At 37.0% G+C, this 17,069-nt stretch overlaps 2 protein-coding genes across 6 annotated transcripts in view; one reads left to right on the top strand and one right to left on the bottom strand.

Annotated features, from left to right (window-relative positions):
* The window catches only part of LOC126747206 (neurabin-1), a 67,407-nt gene extending 59,181 nt beyond the window's left edge, over nt 1-8,226 (bottom strand). For 2 of the 5 annotated variants that reach the window (XR_007664121.1, XM_050455714.1), the window contains exon 1: nt 3,091-3,248. Coding sequence is in view for 4 of the 5 variants with exons in the window: in XM_050455714.1 (XP_050311671.1) it covers nt 3,091-3,145 (55 nt within the window). In the remaining variant the exon portion in view is untranslated. Of the gene's footprint in view, nt 1-1,544; nt 1,749-3,090; nt 3,249-4,040; nt 4,457-4,507; nt 4,812-4,917; nt 5,395-7,985 lie in introns of those variants that run through there. The other 3 variants (XM_050455709.1, XM_050455712.1, XM_050455713.1) reach the window with 3 other exon arrangements.
* A 3,162-nt stretch (nt 8,227-11,388) lies between these two features.
* On the top strand, nt 11,389-14,901 carry LOC126747524 (phosducin-like protein). The gene is made up of 3 exons (XM_050456212.1): nt 11,389-11,725; nt 13,677-13,925; nt 13,986-14,901. Exons 1-3 carry the CDS (start codon nt 11,542-11,544, stop codon nt 14,399-14,401), a joined length of 849 nt encoding a protein of 282 aa, XP_050312169.1. The 5' UTR covers nt 11,389-11,541; the 3' UTR covers nt 14,402-14,901.
* The last annotated feature ends 2,168 nt before the right edge of the window (nt 14,902-17,069 follow it).

Raw genomic sequence — 17,069 nt, 5'->3', positions numbered from 1 at the left:
TTAAATCAACTTTCTACGTACAATAGAACAAAAGTTGTCCCTTAAAAGCAATGATTTTTGCATGAAATATACCAAAATTGGCCAAAATTTTGACTTTTTTTTAGAGTAGGTCCTTCAAACTTTCCAGATTATTATAATTAATGATTTGCTTACTGGTAATTTTTTAATCAACTTTCTAAGTACAATAGAACAGAAATTGTCCCTTAAAAGCAGTGATTTTTGCATGAAATAAACCAAAATTGGCCAAAATTTTGACTTTTTTTAAGAGTAGGTTCTTGAAACTTTGCAGATTATTATAATTAGTGATTTGCTTACTGGCAGTTTTTAAATCAACTTTCTAAGTACAATAGAACAGAAATTGTCCCTTAAAAGCAGTGATTTTTGCATGAAATAAACCAAAATTGGCCAAAATTTTGACTTTTTTTTAGAGTAGGTCCTTCAAACTTTCCAGATTATTATAATTAATGATTTGCTTACTGGTAATTTTTGAATCAACTTTCTAAGTACAATAGAACAGAAATTGTCCCTTAAAAGCAATGATTTTTGCATGAAATATACCAAAATTGGCCAAAATTTTGACTTTTTTTTAGAGTAGGTCCTTCAAACTTTCCAGATTATTATAATTAGTGATTTCCTTACTGGTAGTTTTTAAATCAACTTTCTACGTACAATAGAACAAAAGTTGTCCCTTAAAAGCAATGATTTTTGCATGAAATATACCAAAATTGGCCAAAATTTTGACTTTTTTTTAGAGTAGGTCCTTCAAACTTTCCAGATTATTATAATTAATGATTTGCTTACTGGTAATTTTTGAATCAACTTTCTAAGTACAATAGAACAGAAATTGTCCCTTAAAAGCAATGATTTTTGCATGAAATAAACCAAAATTGGCCAACATTTTGGCTTTTTTTAAGAGTAGGTTCTTGAAACTTTGCAGATTATTATAATTAGTGATTTGCTTACTGGCAGTTTTTAAATCAACTTTCTAAGTACAATAGAACAGAAATTGTCCCTTAAAAGCAGTGATTTTTGCATGAAATAAACCAAAATTGGCCAAAATTTTGACTTTTTTTTAGAGTAGGTCCTTCAAACTTTCCAGATTATTATAATTAATGATTTGCTTACTGGTAATTTTTGAATCAACTTTCTAAGTACAATAGAACAGAAATTGTCCCTTAAAAGCAATGATTTTTGCATGAAATATACCAAAATTGGCCAAAATTTTGACTTTTTTTTAGAGTAGGTTCTTGAAACTTTGCAGATTATTATAATTAGTGATTTTCTTACTGGTAGTTTTTAAATTAACTTTCTAAGTACAATAGAACAGAAATTGTCCCTTAAAAGCAGTGATTTTTGCATGAAATAAACCAAAATTGGCCAAAATTTTGACTTTTTTTTAGAGTAGGTTCTTAAAACTTTTCAGATTATTATAATTAATAATTTCCTTACTGACACTAGTTTTTAAATCAACACTCTACACCTAACAGAAACAAAATTGGAACAAAAAAGCTAACTTTCAGTATAAAAATGCATCAAATTCTTACACTCACAGACCATGAGGCACAAAAATGGCTCCAACTCAAAAACTACTTTAGCCACAATAAACGTTCGTATATCAAAATGTTCGTCAAGCAACGCCTCAACTTTGGCTGAAAACTGTTTTGAAATCCCTTGAATAGTTTTAAAACCATTTCGGTGTGAGCGAAAAGCGCATATCAAAACCATCTTAAGGGACCTTATGCCCTCCAAAAAGGAAGCATTTAAGACACATTTGAGTGTATAAGTGGCACACTCCGTATATATTAATAAATCCAAAGTTTTCGAGTTCATTATCCACATTAATGCACGTAAACCGCCACGAGACGTTGTCGCAGTCTGGCCTCCAGTTTAAAAATACACGATAAACACGAATTATGTGTTCCATTCGACTTGCTAAGCATAGTTGCAATAATCCGAACGTTTTTTTTTTCAGATGTTTGACGCACCGACGCGTACTCCCCATAAAACAAGGTGAAACATTTAAAATTTAATTGTTATACATATGCAAGACGAGGATGTATGTAAACGTAATTTACACACGAGCGATACGGAAAATAATTCCGATAAAAGCGTCCTAAAACAATGGCTTCTGCTCGCTATATCAAACCATTTGTTCACCGATTAAATTATTCATTAGCCCCAAGATTCTGGGTTTCTAGGCTACGATATTGACCAAAATTCTTCAATCTTTCATGGGCCGCGAGAACGTTTATTATCGCATTTTACCGTTAGATGGTTTTAATGGCCCGATTTGGCTCCAATCGATTATTCAATTAGTCAATCAAGAAAAAATATGGGAAAGAATGTATACGGAGCTTCTCTGGGTCAATTATTAAAAGAAAATGAGCATTGTCTGCTATACTTTTCAAGGTTGAATTGCCTATTGTAGCTATCAATTTGAATCTCCCATTCCAGGCAGTAGAGACCCTTCTAGGTTTAAACTGCCTGGAAAAAATAAGACAATTATTCCAAATTTCTGAAATACATTAAAGTGTCTTATGGAGGATTAGTTTTAAAAAACTGTCTGGAATAGAGTACAATTCTAAATTCATCAAATATGTAAGAACTGCCTGGAATAAATAATTAATTAACTACAAAGGTTCTCAATTGCCTAGAATATATAAGAAATTTTTCCAAATCCTTGAAATCCATATAATTGCCTTGGAAAATCCTATGTGATGGTGTCAATTGCCAAAAATAAATAAAAAAATGACTCCAAATGCCTGGAATACAACAAAGACTAAAATTCTTGATTTGGCAGCATGACTATGGCATGGAAGATTCTAATGGTGTAAAATAAATAGAAATTGCATCAAACTTAAGCCTGGAATAAAGATTAAAAACTTAAATCTGTAAGTCCTCACTCAAGCAAATAAACCGGGCGTTTTTTCTCCAAAATTAAGTACCCACCACACAGCAACACATCAACACCGAGGCAATAAAAAGCCGAAATTCCGAGACCGAATCTTAGATTACATAAACAGGAAACGAGTTAATTTCTAGTTAACCTCCACCGCGCGCACCATAATCCCCGGTTATTTATTTACAAACCTGAACAGTCTATACACAACAGCCTGATCCTCAAACACATCATACGATTCACCATTTATCCTCTAGTTTTTGATGAAGATCTCGATGGAAAATATGCGAAAATGCATTTTTCTTATAGGGGCGCGACAATCTCGGTAAGCCCGAGATCACTGCGAGTAGCAGGAGAAAATTCGAGCGTGGAAAACGACGTTCTATAAATAAAATTCCTGGTGCCGCCGCGACATCGGTTGTTGTTGTTCCTTTTTTTTATTTTAAATTAAAACTTAAACTAAAAATTGCCACTTGGGTTTTATTTGAATGGGGGGGCATATCGCGTTGCGTCAGAAACAAAGAAAGGGAGATTGATGTAAGCGATAGCCGCTGTAAACGGAGATGCCTAGATTCGGTTTCTTTGTAACCTGCAGGTTTTTAAGGAAATAAGCACTATTTGTTGAACCATTGAAACCACTTTTGAAATATATCATTTAACTACTTTCCAGACAATTTTGTATACGGAATTCTCTGGTAAGGCTTCTTAAACTTGGTCAAATCAGAGCAGGATATTCATTTTCCTATATGCCTTAATTCCTGATGAATCGCTTCGAGAATTCTGCTATTTCTCTGTGAAACATTGCATTGTTTAGTCCCATTTTTCAGGCTCTCCTTTGTTAACCAAATATTTACATCAGAGGGCAAGTCCAGGTGCAAAAAGGCCCCGTTTCAAGTGTCTTCCTTGTTGATTGTTACAAGAGAAAAGTAAAGCTGGAGGCAACAAGTTGAATGAGACAACATCGGTTTTGGGGAGGACTGAGAGATCCCACGATATCTTTAAAACTACCATAAGAATTTTTACAAAATTTGCACCCAAAGCTGGGGATTAACTAATAAAGAGTTTCACTTGTATCTTAAGCAGTTTTTGAGTTATACCCATATTTACGGCTCACAAATCCTAGACAAAACACTACACTTACCTAAAATCGACTTCTCATTGCTTTCCTCCTCCTGTTTTTCTTGCTCCGACCTCACTTTGCTCGGACTACTGGGCGGGCTCAAGGAGGACAAGCTGCCCGAGGTAGCCGACAGGTTCTCCCTCACCTCACCGTCCTCCAACAGGGGAGATTTGCTCCCCAGCACCACCCCCGGGGGTTGCAAACTGTCCTCCCTGAACAAACACTTGGGCACAACCTCTCTCCTCTCGTGAGGAGTGAAGTCTTTCAGAGGTGAGGTGAGTAAGAGGTTTTTATCGTTATTGGGCGACTCGTTGGAAGAGGGAGCGGGTAGTACCGAGCAAGAAGCGGGTCGCTCTTTACGGGTTATGTTGGGACGTCGGGAGGCGTCGGTACGGACCGGAGGGTCCGGAGGAGGAGACGTGGGAGGACTAATTATCCTGAAATCAGTGTTTTAGTGAGGAGGACCGACGGGAGGGGATGGAACTTACCTGGAATTGTTAAAGGATGCGCTGCGAGCCGCACTGGCTCTCTGCGCCTCTCGATTCCCCCCCTCCCGGTTATTAACCGCCAATTTAACTTCCGTTTTGTTCGGGTCGCTGTTGAACCGCCCTCCCGCCCCTCGGTTTTTCGAAAAATGAGACGTCCAGTTTTTTTGACGCTCAATTAGCTCCTTACTGTTGAATTTCCGTTCGGGTTTCTCGGGTTTTTCCGGTTTTTTCATTAGGGAGGGCTTCGTTCGGTCGATGTCGTTTCCGTTCGGTTTTATTAGTGATGCGTCGCCGTTATTAATGCCTGTAAGTGACTTTTCGGTCAGTGAGGTGTTTCCACGAATGGTAGGGTGTGTAAGGAGGCAAAAAGTGCCATGAAGGTGGGAAAATTCGGAAGCCTAAACCCTTACCATTAGTTTTCCGATTTTCGTTATCGTTTATCACGGGGGTGCTATAGCTGGACCTCTCCAAAAGTTTCTTGGGAGGCGAGGGAGACCTGGAGCTCTGCGACTTGGTCTCCCTCGTCTCGCTGTTGGCCGAGCTGCTCCTCGACCGTTGATCCAACACGTTCGAGGCACTTTTGGTGCCCTGTAAAGGGACAACGCGACCGCCCGGCTTTTGGTCCTCCGAACCGAGTTTTTCGAACATGGCGCGCGCGTTATTGAACCGCGTGACGTGCGACTCGGTGCGCATGACCGTAACGACCGGCGGCGACGTTTCCGCGTCGTTATTCGGTTGCGATTTCGCGGTCGGTTTGCGCAGCGCCGGCTGATGCGCCGACGCGAAGATCTCCGGGTCTTTCTGGTGGCTCTGGAAGATGTTCGCGATTTCGGAGACCTTGGAGCCGCCGAAACGGCACGGGCCCTTTTTTTCCTCCATTTTCAGTCCTGAAAATATTCATTTATTAGCATTCGTAACTGTCAAATGTCACAGTCGTCATATGTCAAGTAGGGTTAGTTTGTTTCTCAAGTACAGATGGCGACACTAGTTTTGAACGCCGGTGTTGATTTTAGGGGATCGTGTAATAGTTGTAACACAAAAAAAATAACCGCGAGCAAGTATACTTAAACTGATAAGGCTGATAATAAGCGAGTTAAAATAGATTGTGACGTGATGGAGAGTGGGGGCACCCTAACGTTTAACATTCAATTTAAAATGCGATTTTAATTTAACCGAGGTGTATGCAGGTCAGATATGGAAATATGAACGTGTTTTGAAAAATGCTTGTCACACCTCGGAAAAGTTACGTAAAAGTTTTCTCATTAATCTGAACTTGCCATATATAAGAGAACAATGAGTAATAAAATAATAATAATGTTTTCCCTAATTAAATTTATATAAACCATCTGCCATAATGTCTGTAATTAAGGCAGAAGTAATGCATGTTATGTTGTATCGGGTATTTTACTTAGAAAGCGTAAATTACCACGTTTGGCGATGTTTATCTAATATTTGGTGAACAAACTTCCTCTAATTAATTCACTTTTAAAGGTAACGCGACGTTTCGTATACCAAATTCTTCCGCAGGAATCCCTTCAAATTAAGGTGAAAGAACCATGATAATATGTCAAGTACTTTTTGAGTTAGGCTCAAACATTTCTGAAAAGAATTAAAATCAACTCTGCTTCTAAAAGTGACTATAACTCAAAAATCCCTGGAGCCTCAAAAGTTGTTCATATATGAAATAGTTTGGTAAAAAACGCCTTAAGTTTTAGTAAGACTCCCTTTGAAATACCTCAAATGGTTTTCGAGTTATCCTCAAGCGAAGCTGTAATGTTTGATGAAAAATTTTTTAGCAAAGTAGGGCTTACCAAACTTGCTCTAATTAATTAAGTTTCTGAAGCATCTAGACGTTTCATATATCAAATCCATCCTCAGTAATCTCCTAATTTGATTGTGAAAGAATTTTGAGAATATTTTGAGTATTCTTTGAGTTATACTCAAAAATGTCTGCAAGTAATAAGAAATTTAACGGGTATCTTTTGCATTTAAATACTTCAAGGCTAAACAGCTTTAGACCTTGGCATGTAAAAGTTACGTTAACTCAAAAACTCCTTAAGCCTGAAAAATGTTCCATACATGAAATTGTTTAGTAAGAAGTGCCTTAACTTTTAGTAAAATTCTCTTTAAAATCCCTTAAATAGTTTTTAAGTTATCCTCGAGAAAAGTTGAAATGTTTGGTGTAAATATAGAGCTGACCAAACTTGCTTTAACTAGTTGAGTTTTTGAGGCACCTGAATGTTTTATATGTCAAATTCATCAGCAGTAATCCCCGCATTTGATTGTGAAAAAATTTTGAGAATATATTGAGTACTCTTTGAGTTATACTCAAAAATGTCTGCAAGCAATATAAAATTTATAGTTCCTTTTACATTGGTATGTAGTATATACAAGTTGGCATGTAAAAGTGGCTCTAACTCAAAAACTCCTGGTGCCTCAAAAATCGTTCATATATAAAATTGTTTGGTAAAAAGTGCCTCAATTTTGAGTGAAACTTCCTTTGAAATATCTCAAATTGTTTCTGAGTTATTCTCAAGAAAAACTGAAATATTTGGTGTAACATTATCATCCAAATAGAGCTCACCAAACTTGCTTTAACTAATTGAGTTTTTGAGGCAACTAGACGTTCCATATATCAACTCAATCCTCAGTAATCACCCCATTTTATTGTGAAAGAATTTTGAGAATATACTGAGTACTCTTTGAGTTATACTTAAAAATATCTGCAAGCAATGTAAAATTTAAAGTCCCTTTTACATTTAATTACCCCAAATCCGAAGTTGGCATGTAAAAGTGACTCTAACTCAAAAACCCCTGAAGCCTCAAAAATGTTCACATATGAAATTGTTTGGTAAAAAGCGCGTTAAATTTGAGTGAAACTCCCTTTAAAGTCCATTAAATAGTTTTTGAGTTATCCTTAAGTGAAGCTGAAGTGCTTGATGTGAAGTTTGTTAGCAAACTAGGGTCTACCAAACTTGCTCTATTTAATTGAGTTTTTGAGGTACCAGAACATTTCTTACATCAAATCGTTCCTCAGGATTCCCCTTCTCTAACTCTGCAAGAAATATCAAGATATTTTGAGGAGTTTATGAGTTATAGCAGAAAATGTGTGCCAATAATAATAAATTAAGTATTCAGGAGGACCACTCTATTCCTCCTGCTTTATCTTTAACATGAATGCCCCCATTCATCACAAAACGCATAAAATATCAAAGAAAATCTCGCATTTCTTGAAGACCATTTAAAGCATGAAGTCCCTGACCTCAACACTGACATTTATGGCAAAGAAGGTAACAACAGTAGCGGACCTGATCTGCGGGCCGCTGCCTCCGCGATTTCCCATATAAATTCACCAAGAAAAAAAAAGTTATCGAACTACATTTTATTACCGAGGCGGAGAATTTACACAACTATTCGTGTATTTGCATGGGAACAAGGACAGTCAGTTCTATTGATTAACCATGGGGGGAAAAATTACCTTTTCAATGGGAATTCTCCGTTTAAAGGGCGTATTTAGGAGGGTCTAGGGTGCGATACTCGACGACAATGCACTCGGAACGCACACATTTCCGCAATACATGATCGACCGCATAACGTGAACCGATGCACACAAACGGCAGAGGTCCGGCTCGAAGGACCGAATTTATTTATCTACCGGAATCAAAAAGAATTGTCGTTTCTCGACTGGTTTGATACGGAGGAGACGGACTCTCCCGACGAGAGCAACAACCGGAGTGAATCACGTTGCGCAGGACTAAGCATGAGGTCCACGCCCCATATAGGAGAGCGAGAGGGAGTTAAGTCATTGATTGACTTTAGTAGTTGGAAAACTAAGTTTTCCGGCGCATTCGGCAAACATCTAGCAAGAAAGAGATCGATTCAGAAGCGAGATTGATCTATGGACCGCCACCTATTCAGAAATAAGAAGTGAGAGGGCGCGAGGATTGACTCTTCAATATATCTTTTCTTGAGGATTCACCCAAAAGTAACAAACACAGTGATCTACAATATTCTCACCTAGCCTCACATGATCTGAGTGTCTTGGTGAGTAAGGATCCGAAAATGAGATGGGATATTTGAATGGGGCTAGGTCTGGAGAGTGGGATGGCCAACCATAAAACTTAGCAAGACTAAATATTACAAGGATAGCCTGGATTCTGCTAAGAACAAACAGAAGGAGTCATGGATCTATCTGATCTAAAATGCATGAGTCTAAGTTAGATCCCAATAGAATAAATTCACTTTACTGCTCGTTCATATAGCATTCCACCCATTTCAGCTGATCAGCTATCATTTTCCAGATTGGATATCCAATGGATGTTCAATGGATCCTATGGACATCCGAATATTTTCCAAACGACATCCAATGAATATTCAGTGGAGAGTCAAGGGACACACTTTTGGACTGGAAAAATCTGAAAATGGGATGGGATGTTTGAATAGGGTTAGGTCTGGAGAGCGGGATGGCCAGGACTAATCCAGATCATGTTTTTATTTCTTTATTTATCAGTGATTCCCTCCATTGTGAACTATTGAAGGTTTTCTTATAGGAGTGCCTGTACTCATAGGTCAGTGAATGTTTTGGCATCTATTAGGGTTCAAAATTCAAAGTTCAACTAAGATTGAAGAAATTCAATTTAATTTATTTCAAAAAATAAGTTTTAAAGTTAAACATATAACGTGAAATAAGTGGAAAGTTCCATGACTACTATGGGGAATAAAAACCATCATATTCTAAATCTAACTAAGACCTAAGGTATAACTAAATAATCTAAGTAAACAAGTAAGGCCTAAGGTAATATGATAACTTATGTAACATGATACTGGTCATAAAGTACTAAAAGAACATTTAAAACAAAAAGTAACTACTTATCTAAGTCTATTAAAAATTGACTTATGTAAAATACTTTCTGGATAAGAACAATAATGACGAACAACTCAAATAGGACAATAAAAAGGTTAAATTGCTAAGAATAAACAATAAAACATTAAAACCCGGATAAAAAACGTTAATTGTTAAAACGGTTTTACTAAGAGGCCATTATAACCTTGCTGGTATTTTCTCTTGGTGGATTTAGAATCCAACGTTTAATTTTATTTTTAAAGGTAGGCAAGGATGTTTGTACTTCTTCTAATTTCACTGAGCACCTGTTTCTTGTAGAAATTATTGAAATCTTTACAGTAGGAGACTAGATATTAGGATTTTTATGCAAGGAGAGCATGAACTATTAAATGTTTTTTTATCAGAGTGCCTGTACCCATAAATCAGTAAATATTTTGGCTTCTAGGGCTCAAAATCATGTAATTATTGAGTTGGAAGCTGCTTTGAAGCATCGTTAAAACTAAAATTAAAGAATTATTTAAATCTTTACAGTATTAACCAAGATATGAGGGTTTTTGTGCAAGAAGCGCATGAACTATTGAATGTTTTCTTATAGGAGTGCCTGTACCCATAAATCAGTGAATATTTTGGCTTCTAGGGCTCAAAATCATGTAATTTTTGAGTTGGACGCTGCTTTGAAGCCTCGTTCAACTAAAATTAAAGAAATCATTTAAGTCTTTACAATAATAAGCAAGATATTAAGGTTTTTGTGCAAGGAGCGCATGCACTATTGAATGTTTTCTTATTTGAGTACCTGTAATCATAGATCAATGAATATTTTTGCCTCTAGGGCTTAAAATAATGTAATTATTAAGTTGGAAGCTGCATCGAAGCCTCGTTCCACTAAAATTAAAGAATTCATTTAAATATTTGCAGTATTAAGCAAAATATTAAGGTTTTTGTGCAAGGAGAGCATGAACTATTGAATGTTTTCTTATAGGAGTGCCTGTAATCATAGATCAATGAATATTTTGGCTTCTAGGGCTCAAAATCATGTAATTATTGAGTTGCAAGCTGCTTTGAAGCCTCGTTCAACTAACATTAAAGAAATAATTTAAATCTTTACAGTATTAAGCAAGATATTAGGGTTTTTGTGCAAGGAGCGCATGAACTATTGAATGTTTTCTGATAGGAGTGCCTGTACCCATAAATCAGTGAATATTTTGGCTTTTAGGGCTCAAAATAATGTAACTATTGAGTTGGAAGCTGCCTTGAAGCCTTGTTTAACTAAGATTGAAGAAATCATTAAAGTCTTTACAGTATGAGACAAGATATTAGGGTTTTTGTCAAGTGAGAGTATTGAAGTCTTTCTTATAGCAGTGCCTGTGCTCGTAGATCAGTGAATATTTTAGCTTCTAGGGCTCAAAATCATGTGCTTTTTGAGTTGGGAGCTGCTTTTTTAACTAAGAATGAAAAAATCACTTAACCAATACAGTATGTCCAAAGTTTTGTCCAAATAGAGCACGAACTATTGAATGTTTTCTTATAGGAGTGCCTGTACCCATAGATCAGTGAATATTTTGGCTTCAAGGGCTCAAAATCATATGATAATTGAGTCCCTTTGAAGCCTCCTTCAACTAAGACTGAAAATATTAATAAAATCTTCATAGTATGTGTTATTCCCTCGGTTGTGGAGGATCTAGAACCCTGGAAGACCCACCACCTTCAGGGTTTGTCCAGGTCCAAAACCTCCATCATCCCCTTGATTCGAGGATCACAGCTTCTCTTTTGGGATTGAGTGTCTCTGAAGCTTTTCCAGAATAGTCAAGCCTGGAATAAATTATTCCAATAATTCAGGTCGTTGGAAGGCAGCCAGCGTTACATCGAGATGTCGTGGTGACCCCACAGCCCTAACGCGTTCGTTTCCACCCTCTGCGGCACTAAATGAGGGAGACAAAGGAAGGGTGGGGCCCCAAGAACGGAGAGAGATGGATAAACACCGCGCGCCCGACTCACATTTACAGATTACCGAAGCGTTTGGAGGTCAGCTTACGACACCTTCGTTATTGTTTACGTACGTCATGTCGTAGCATGCCCCTTTTAATTTAATATTTTGTTTACAGGATACGGCTATTTTTAAATTAGGCGAAATTGCCGTAAATGCTGTAATTTAGGTGGGAAATTGGGCAGTTTTTCGTGTGCGAGGAGGGAAATGGCCACGCTCGAGGATAAGATACTCGGGGATAAACTGCATAATTATTGCAGTAGCAGCGAGGGGAGCGATAACGAGGGCTCGGGGGATGAGGCTAAGGGGAACCAGGGGGCTGTGGAGGAGGCTAAGGGCCTCCCGGAGGCTAGTAAGTGGGAGGGAACCTCCACCAATACCGGACCAAAGGGTAAGGTTTGGTTTCTTCTCTATAACCTAATTTTTGCCTCATTATAGTAGTGGTGAAGAGGGAAATTAACTTTTTATAGGAATTTGGTAGTGAAACTCTTTAAGGTGCTAGAGAAAATGGTTTCTTGATTGGTTGTTTTTGGATGAGCCCCTTAGGTTTCATAGAAACAAAAAATTGGTCCTAAAAAGGGAAATTTTCCCTTTGAGGAAAATCCAAATTTCCTAGAATTTTCACTTTTTATGAGAATTTTCAGTTGAAACTTTCCAGCTTGTTAGAGAAAATGTTTTTCTAATTGGTAGTTTTTAAATTGAGTTTCTAAGTTCAATAGCAAAGAAATGGCCACTAAAGAGCAAAATTTCTTGGGTGAAAAAACCAACATTCCCTAAAATTGTCACTTTTTGTAGGAATTTAGTGCGGAAACTTTCCAACTTGTTAGAAAAAATGTTTTCCTAATTGGTAGTTTTTGAATGAGCTCTCTAGGTTCAATAGCAAAGAAATGGGCACTAAACAGTAAAATTTCTCAAGTGAAAAAACCAAAATTCCCTAAAATTGTCACTTTTTATGGGAATTAAGGGCTGAAACTTTCCAACTTGTTAGAAATAATGTTTTCCTAATTGGTAGTTTTTAAATGAGCTCTCTAAGTTAAATAGCAAAGAAATGAGCCCTAAAGAGCAAAATTTCTTAAGTGACAAAACCAAAATTCCCTAAAATTGTCACTTTTTATAGGAATTAAGGGCTAAAACTTTCTAACTTATTAGAAATAATGTTTTCCTAATTGATAGTTTTTAAATGAGCTCTCTAGGTTCAATAGCAAAGAAATGGGCCCTAAAGAGCAAAATTTCTTAAGTGAAAAAACCAAAATTCCGTAAAATTGTCACTTTTTATGGGAATTAAGGGCTGAAACTTTCCAACTTGTTAGAAAAAATGTTTTCCTAATTGTTAGTTTTTAAATGAGCTCTCTAGGTTGAATAGCAAAGAAATGGGCACTAAACAGTAAAATTTCTCAAGTGAAAAAGCCAAAATTCCCTAAAATTTTCACTTTTTATAGGAATCAAGGGCTGAAACTTTCCAACTTGTTAGAAAAAATGTTTTCCTAATTGTTAGTTTTTAAATGAGCTCTCTAGGTTGAATAGCAAAGAAATGGGCCCTAAAGAGCAAAATTTCTTAAGTGAAAAAACCAAAATTCCCTAAAATTGTCACTTTTTATAGGAATTAAGGGCTGAAACTTTCTAACTTGTTAGAAATAATGTTTTCCTAATTGGTAGTTTTTAAATGAGCTCTCTAAGTTCAATAGCAAAGAAATGGGCCCTAAAGAGCAAAATTTCTTAAGTGAAAACACCAAAATCCTAAAATTGTCACTTTTTATAGGAATTAAGGGCTGAAACTTTCTAACTTGTTAGAAATAATGTTTTCCTAATTGGTAGTTTTTAAATCAGCTCTCTAAGTTCAATAGCAAAGAAATGGGCCCTAAAGAGCAAAATTTCTTAAGTGAAAACACCAAAATCCTAAAATTGTCACTTTTTTTAGGAATCAAGGGCTGAAACTTTCCAACTTGTTAGAAAAAATGTTTTCCTAATTGGTAGTTTTTAAATGAGCTCTCTCAGTTCAATAGCAAAGAAATGGGCCCTAAAAAGCAAATGTTCAGGTGGAAAAACCAAAATTATCACTTTTTTGTAGGAATTAAAGGGTGAAACTTTCCAACTTATTAGAAAAAATGATTTCTTGACTGGCTTTTTTTAAATGAGCTTCCTAAGTACAGTAGCAAAGAAATGAGCCTCAAAAAGCAAAATTTCTAGGGTGCAAAAACCAAAATTCTCTAAAATTGTCACTTTTAATAGGAAATAAGGGCTAAAACTGTTCAGTTAACTAGAACAAATTGCCTCCTAACTGTTGGTCTTTAAATAAGCTCATAAAGTGCTTATGAATCCTAAAAAACCACATTTTTCCTTAGGGGTCATCGAAGACTGGCGAAAATTCAAACAACTGGAAAACGAAAAGCGCCAAGAAAACGAGCGGGAAACCATCGAACTGGCCAAGAAACTCACGATGACCGTGCGTACCGCCCTGGACGAAGAGCGGGAGAGGGCCGCCCTCGAAGACCCCGAACTGGCCGAACTGTTAAACGACGACTTCCTACTCACTTACCAGAAGCAACGGATGCAAGAGCTGATGCACCAGGCCAATCTGAAGAAGAAATTCGGTAAAAACACGCGAGGAAACCTAAAGAACCTCCTCTCAAGTACCTGAATTACTTTTTTAGGGCAAATAGCGTTTTTGCGAACGGGTCAAGAGTTCTTGGACTCAATAGACAAAGAAGACAAAACAGTGACGATCATTGTCCACGTCTACGAGGACCACGTGGAACCCTGCAGGATCCTCAACGAATGCCTGAAAAAACTCTCGAAAATTTACGAGACGGTGAAGTTCGGGGCCATAATCGCCTCCACGGCTGGAGTGAGTAAAAAGTTCAAATCCGACGGGGTGCCCGCGTTACTCGTTTACAAATCCGGGAATTTAATCGGGAACTTTGTGCGTCTCACTGATGATCTGGGGGAGAGGTTCGAAGTGGAGGACGTGCAGAACTTTCTGGTCGAACACGGACTTTTGGAGGACAAAAGTTTGACCCCTGCATTGGTCAAGAGTTCGGCTGCGGATGAGTCCGATGATAGCGATTGAAGGTTTTCTTTGGTGTCGTTATATTAGGCTCAGTTTTGATTAACTTCTTGGGTCTCATATAAGGCATAGATTCGAGCTTCTAAATGTGATGAGCTAACACTAATCTGGGCTGCACGGTTCTCCGTTTCGTTTCTTTTTATTTCACTTTCAGTATTATTAGGGGTTATTTTTCATGACTATCGTCACTGCCTTCAAGAGTAGTGATTTTTTATGATATTTCTTCAATAATAATAACCTAAACGTGCAATATTTAGGTCTGTCTTGTACCTGGTATAGTACTGTCCGAAATGTATACCCCTGTACATAGTGATAAGTTAGACAACCTTTCTTAGATTTAAGTAACGAAAGAGGCTACTTACTGTGTCTTTTGTCTCCTAATACATGAAAAAGACTGTCCGAGCTTAGCGTCTCTAAATGTCTCTTGTAAGCTGTCGTTTTTACACTGTATGTATATCTTTTGTAAATCTATCTCTATAAGTAAATAAATGAAGGAAAAAGAGGGTGAATTGTTTTATTTGATCCTACATCTTTTTCAGAATTTCTGCAGTGGGTTGTAACTAAGAAACTATTGGCCCCACAAAAATGGTTAATATATGAAATTGTTTATTAGGAAACTGGTCTGCTTTGAGTGAAAACTTTTCTTAAAGGCATGAACACTTTAAATAAAACACCCAAAAATTCCTCTTAAGTACTCAAAATTGCCCACAGATTGTGCAATGAAGTACCTTAATGGTTTCTGCCAAGGGAGGCGCAACTGGCAAAGATTTTTTACCATCTATATATTGCATGGAATCTTTTGAAAGACCTTTCTACTACAATTGAGAAATCAATAAAATCCTTATAGAAGAAGAGGTACTATTAAAGGTTTTCTTTAAGGAGTTCCTGTACTCATAGATCAGTGGATATTATAAATTGTAGGGCTCAGAATCATGTGTTTAATAAGTTAGAAGCTGCTCTGAAGCCCCCTTAGACTAAGATTGAAGAAATCATTTAAATCCTTACAGTATGAGCCAAGATAGTAGGGTTTTTGTGCAAGGAGAGCCTGGAATATTGAAGTTTTTCTTATAGGAGTGGCTGTGCTCATAAATCAGTGAATATTTTGCCTTCTAGGGCTCAGAATCACATGATTATTGAGTTGTAAGCTGCTTTGAAGCCCTCTTAGATTAAGATTGAAGAAATCAGTCAAATTATTGCAGTATGAGACAAGATATAAGGGTTTTTGTGCAAGGAGAGCCTGGACTATTGAAGGTTTTCTGATAGGAGTGCCTGTTCTCATAAATCAGTGAATATTTTGCCTTCTAGGGCTCAGAATCACATGATTATTGAGTTATAAGCTGCTTTGAAGCTCCCTTAGACTAAGATTAAAAAAATCAGTAAAATTATTGTAGTATGAGACAAGATATTAGAGTTTTTGTGCAAGGAGAGCCTGGAATATTGAAGGTATTCTTACAGGAGCGCCTGTGCTCATAGATCAGTAAATATTATAACTTGTAGGGCTCAGAATCATGCGGTTAATAAATTAGAAGCTGCTTTGAAGCCCCCTTAGACTAAGATTGAAGAAATGATTTAAATCCTTAGAGTATGAGCCAAGATATTAAGGTTTTTGTGCAAGGAGAGCCTGGACTATTAAAGTTTTTCTTATAGGAGTGCCTATACTCATAGACCACTCAATATTTTGGCTTTTAGGCCTTAGAGTCAGACGATTATTGAGTTGAAAAATGCCTTGAGATCCTCTTAGACTAAGATCGAAGAAATAATTTAAGACTTCAAAATTGTTGACAAGATATTAGAGTTTTTGTGCAAAGAGGGTTTGAACTATTGAAGTTCTTCTTACAGGAGTGCCTGTACTCACACATAAGTGAATATCTTGGCTCCTAGAGTCCAGAATGAAGTGATTATTGAGTTGGAAGCTGCTCTGAGGCCCCCTTAGACTAAGATTGAAGAAATCATTCAAATCATTATAGTATGAGACAAGATATTAAGGTTTTTGTGCAAGGAGAGCCTAAACTATTGAAGTTCTTCCTATAGGAGTGCCTATACTCATAGATGGGTGATTATCTTGGCTTCTAGGGCCCAGAATCAGGTGATTATTGAATTGGAAGCTGCCTTGAAGCTCCCTTTAACTAAGATCGAAGAAATCATTGAAATCGTTACAGTATGAGAGAAGATATTAAGGTTATTGTGCAAGGAGAGCCTGGACTATTGAAGTTTTTCTTATAAGAGTGCCTGTGCTCATAGATCACTCAATATTTTGGCTTCTAGGCCTCAGAGCCATGTGATTATTGAGTTGAAAGATGCCTTGAGGTCCTTTTAGGCTAAGATCGAAGAAATCATTTAAAACTATAGAGTTTTTGACAAGATATTAGAGTTTTTGTCCAAGGAGAGCATGAACTATTGAGGTTCTTCTTATAGGAGTGCCTCCGCTCATAGACCACTCAATATCTTGGCTTCTAGGGCCCAGAATCAAGTGATTATTGAGTTGGAAGCTACTTTGAAGCTCCCTTCAACTAAGATCGAAGAAATCATTGAAATCTTTACAGTATGAGAGAAGATATTAGAGTTTTTGTACAAGGAGGTCATGAACTATTCAACTTCTTCTTATAGGAGTGCCCACACTTATAGATGAGCGAATATCTTGGCTTCTAGGGCCCAGAATTAAGTGATTATT

The sequence above is a fragment of the Anthonomus grandis genome, chromosome 19 (assembly GCF_022605725.1).
Source record: "Anthonomus grandis grandis chromosome 19, icAntGran1.3, whole genome shotgun sequence".
Taxonomy (NCBI): domain Eukaryota; kingdom Metazoa; phylum Arthropoda; class Insecta; order Coleoptera; family Curculionidae; genus Anthonomus; species Anthonomus grandis.
This window is presented reverse-complemented; position numbering and strand designations above follow the sequence as displayed.

What these genes read in the sequence shown, in the direction of transcription:
- LOC126747524 (XM_050456212.1), top strand. Translation starts at nt 11,542, where the DNA reads ATGGCCACGCTCGAGGATAAGATACTCGGGGATAAACTGCATAATTAT. An exon ending in CACCAATACCGGACCAAAGG is followed by an intron (nt 11,726 to 13,676) that starts GTAAGGTTTGGT and finishes ATTTTTCCTTAG; the next exon opens with GGGTCATCGAAGACTGGCGA. An exon ending in CAATCTGAAGAAGAAATTCG is followed by an intron (nt 13,926 to 13,985) that starts GTAAAAACACGC and finishes TTACTTTTTTAG; the next exon opens with GGCAAATAGCGTTTTTGCGA.